Below are 3502 nucleotides of genomic sequence, written 5' to 3' on the forward strand. Positions count from 1 at the left end.
GGCGGGTCGTTATGCATTGTTAAAAACCATTGTCTTTTGTTTGCTGTCCACTGTGCCTACTCTCCAAGCAGAGGTTAGGCTCCGGCTGTTTGTTTAACGTTTTTTAGTCTATTTTATCGGGCTTCCTATTTTGTATTTTATCTTGTTGTGTCAAAACCTAACTTGGCTGGCGTACTTCAAGACAAATGACAAATAGAAAGCCCGATTAAAAAACAACTAAAAAACCGTTAAAATAACAGCCGGAGCCTAACCTCTGCTTGGAGAGTACACTGTGCCCCTCCCAAGGATCTTGGCATTCCCAGATTTTTTCATGATTCCAATACTTATCAATAATGTTTCATCATCATCAAGTGAGGCTTGCCCGGACCAGGTCCACCAATTATGTTTAATGGTTGAAATATATTTCTGTGCTTCCTGTACAAAAATGTTTTTTCCACTAATCATGCCGTTTAGTCACACTTCCGACCGGTAGGAATCTTTGTGCCACAGTACCTTCTGAGCCTACTTGAAAAATAAAAACACAAAGATCACTCACGTCCGCTGAACGCTCACATGGACAGGAAATAAAAACTCGCACGGAATACATTTCGAATGAATATACATCATTTTTATTCTTTCCTAAAGAATAAAAGAACGCAGAAATGAGGTACAGAATCAATTTTTAACCAGGTCTGTTTTCCCGGTTATGCTTGGTCATACGGTGATACAACTTACACTCCGATTAGCACAAAAGTGACAGCCAGTTCATGGGGATGCCACATTTCACTAGTATACATACAGTTACATAATCTTAGTGAAAACAAGTAAACTTTAAGTCAAATTCTATAAAACCTCTCTTCTTCTAACTTGATCTCTTCCTCTCACGGCTACACAAAATTGATAGTCATCAACCTGACCACACACTTACACTTACTGAATCAATCAATTGTATCTGTTAGAAGTAACGTTGTTAAATGAAAACTACGACTGTACAGTATAGAAAATATCCTAACAATAGCGAAAGGGTCTGAAAGTCAGCGGACTGGCTCAAATATTGCTTTACTGTAATTTTTCTTTGTCCATTTTTAGACATAACCAAACATCATATGTGCACAAAAAATCCAAAAACGCAATCCGTGAAGAAACATAAATATCCATTGCCTCAACTCAATATATGTACAAATGATCCAACCATATGCATTTCTTAAAACCACATCCTAAATAATGATAATAACAAACATCAAGGGTTAAATATTTTCCCATTGTCCTGTGTTCATGAAGTCCCTCGTCTCTGTGATTGTATTAAGATTGTAAAAGAAATAAACAAACATCTAAAAGTAGGCAGAACAGTATTGACGACTTTTAAAGACGTGTTTTCAGATTTATTTGTATCCAATATTCTAAACCATAGTTTCACGTAGGTATACATCTCCGCGGGGGACTGAGTTGGAGAGTATTGCAAGGTTTACCTCACGTTTTTCTTCCTCGAAGATCCCGTTCATGTCCAGCCGGCTGGGCGTGATGCCGTCCCCCTGGTGGACGTACGGTAACCTCTGTCTCGCGCCCCGGCGGTCGGCGTTCCCTCTCCAGCTGAGACGAAGCGCGGCCCGAAAACTCTTGCGAAACTTCTGGCTCATGAAGACGTAGAGGATGGGGTTGATGCAACTGTTCGCGTACGACATGAACACCGCCAGGTGAAACACGACTAGCGTCCATAGTGTCACTTGTTGCTCTGTGGCCAGAAGGATCATCTGGCACATGTGGAAAGGCAGCCAGCAGGCTGCGAACGTCACGGTCATGGCGGTGACCGTTTTGGTCACTTTGGTCCGCATCCCGGCCGAGACCCGGGCCACTGCTTCATGTTCCGACGTGGTGAGTTTCAGATGCCGGACGACCAGCAGGTAGGACACGCTGATCACAGTGAACGGGATGATGAAGCCGACTACGAAGGTGTAGCTCGTCAGGACTTTGTGCCAGTACATAGCCTCGTTGGCAGGCCAGTTGAGGATGCAGATGTCGGTGCCATCTTCCAACGTGACGGTGTCGCTGGCCGTCATGACGGGGATACTCAGCAGGATGGACGCAGCCCACACGGACAGGCTGACGGCGACCGCTACCTTCGGCTGGCGGAGATGGGGGTGGCTAGTGGCACGGACGATGGCCAGGTAGCGGTCCACGCTCAACACGGCCAGACTGAACACACTGTTAAACATGTTCATGGCGTCCATGGACTGGACGATCTTGCACATGGCGTTGCCGAACGGCCACCCCTCCATGGCGGAGGAGACTGTGATGAAGGGCACCCCGAGCATGAAGAGCGCGTCAGCCACGGCCAAGTTCAGAATGTAGTAGTGCGTAGCGTCTTTCATCTTGGTGAATCCCAGCAACATGTAGATCACCAACGCGTTCCCCAGGAGCGCAGCCACACTCTCCACGCTGTACACCGTGGGCGCGACGATTTTCGTGATGATGTCCGATGCGAGCAGCAGCGTATCTACCGTGCCGTCCGTCCCATTCACAGAGCTCCCGTTCCCCACCATCATACCGTAAGAGTGTCCGGCATCGGCCATTGCGACTATTCGTTCTTTGATGCTTAGCTAGTGTGTCGGGGGCGCCAGACGGTAGAACTCACTGCAGGCAGTGCGCAGAAACACCGTCCAACAGGTCCCAGCCACTGTCCGGTAAAGGGGAGAGAAAGCAGACTTTGGAGACAAGAAGATTCTGGAATCGTCAGGAGGCGGCGATGAGTATATTAACTGCGTTGATTCTACATCTAACGTCTATAGAAATGGGATCTGCCAATCAATGTAAAAATGAGACCATATTTGTCGCTGAGGAATGATTAGAGGTGCACGCCCCCGGTGACAGGGGCTTGTGGTAGTGCCGCTAATGATTGGGCAGCGCGTTGAGTATCAATTCACGCCTTGGATTTTCATTATGTGGTATCACTAGGTCTACATGTACGTCATCACGGATTTGGCTCATTTTCAGTGTTCTTACTACGTTTACTTCTATTTTCTTGAATGTATACTTGTACATTTTCTAACATTAAAAATGCAATACAAGCGAGGCGGGTATCTCTATGGCGCTTAATTGTGACAATTTCCTAAACCAGCACAAATTGGCGTAATTAATCACATGTAGTTGCATTTTTTTAACTTTGTGTGTTGAACAATTCGCAAAATGGCGCAAAATGGTGCTCGTTAAATATTTCTAATATCTTACCATTCGCCAAGTATCATACGTGAGCATCCATTTCTGACTTCAAATATCTTTTGGCCGTTTTTTTAACCTATGTACATGTATATTGTTTTTCAGTGGCAACGATGCAACTTTAAATAACCTGTTCATACACATGTATACACTAATATCAGACTGCGAGGGAATATTGACGAATATTCGCAAAGTTGGAGCAATTCCTGGGAATGTTTAGCTTTCCAATCACCTTTTAAAGAATATTTTTATGCTTAGGGCTTATTTTGAGGAATGGCTTTGACGTCACGTTTGCCCAAACTATTTTAAA

The 3502-nt window shown here is 44.9% G+C and overlaps 1 protein-coding gene across 1 annotated transcript; it reads right to left on the minus strand.

Moving 5' to 3' along the window:
* Positions 1-1379: 1379 nt before the first annotated feature.
* Positions 1380-2670, minus strand: LOC118411784 (somatostatin receptor type 2-like). Its single transcript, XM_035814271.1, has one exon. The coding sequence runs from the start codon at positions 2547-2549 to the stop codon at positions 1380-1382; it is 1170 nt and encodes a 389-aa protein (XP_035670164.1). The 5' UTR covers positions 2550-2670.
* Positions 2671-3502: the final 832 nt, after the last annotated feature.

This window comes from Branchiostoma floridae, chromosome 3, assembly GCF_000003815.2.
Source record: "Branchiostoma floridae strain S238N-H82 chromosome 3, Bfl_VNyyK, whole genome shotgun sequence".
Lineage (NCBI taxonomy): Eukaryota > Metazoa > Chordata > Leptocardii > Amphioxiformes > Branchiostomatidae > Branchiostoma > Branchiostoma floridae.

Coding starts and splice junctions, on each gene's coding strand:
- LOC118411784 (XM_035814271.1), bottom strand. CDS start 2,549: ATGGCCGATGCCGGACACTCTTACGGTATGATGGTGGGGAACGGGAGC.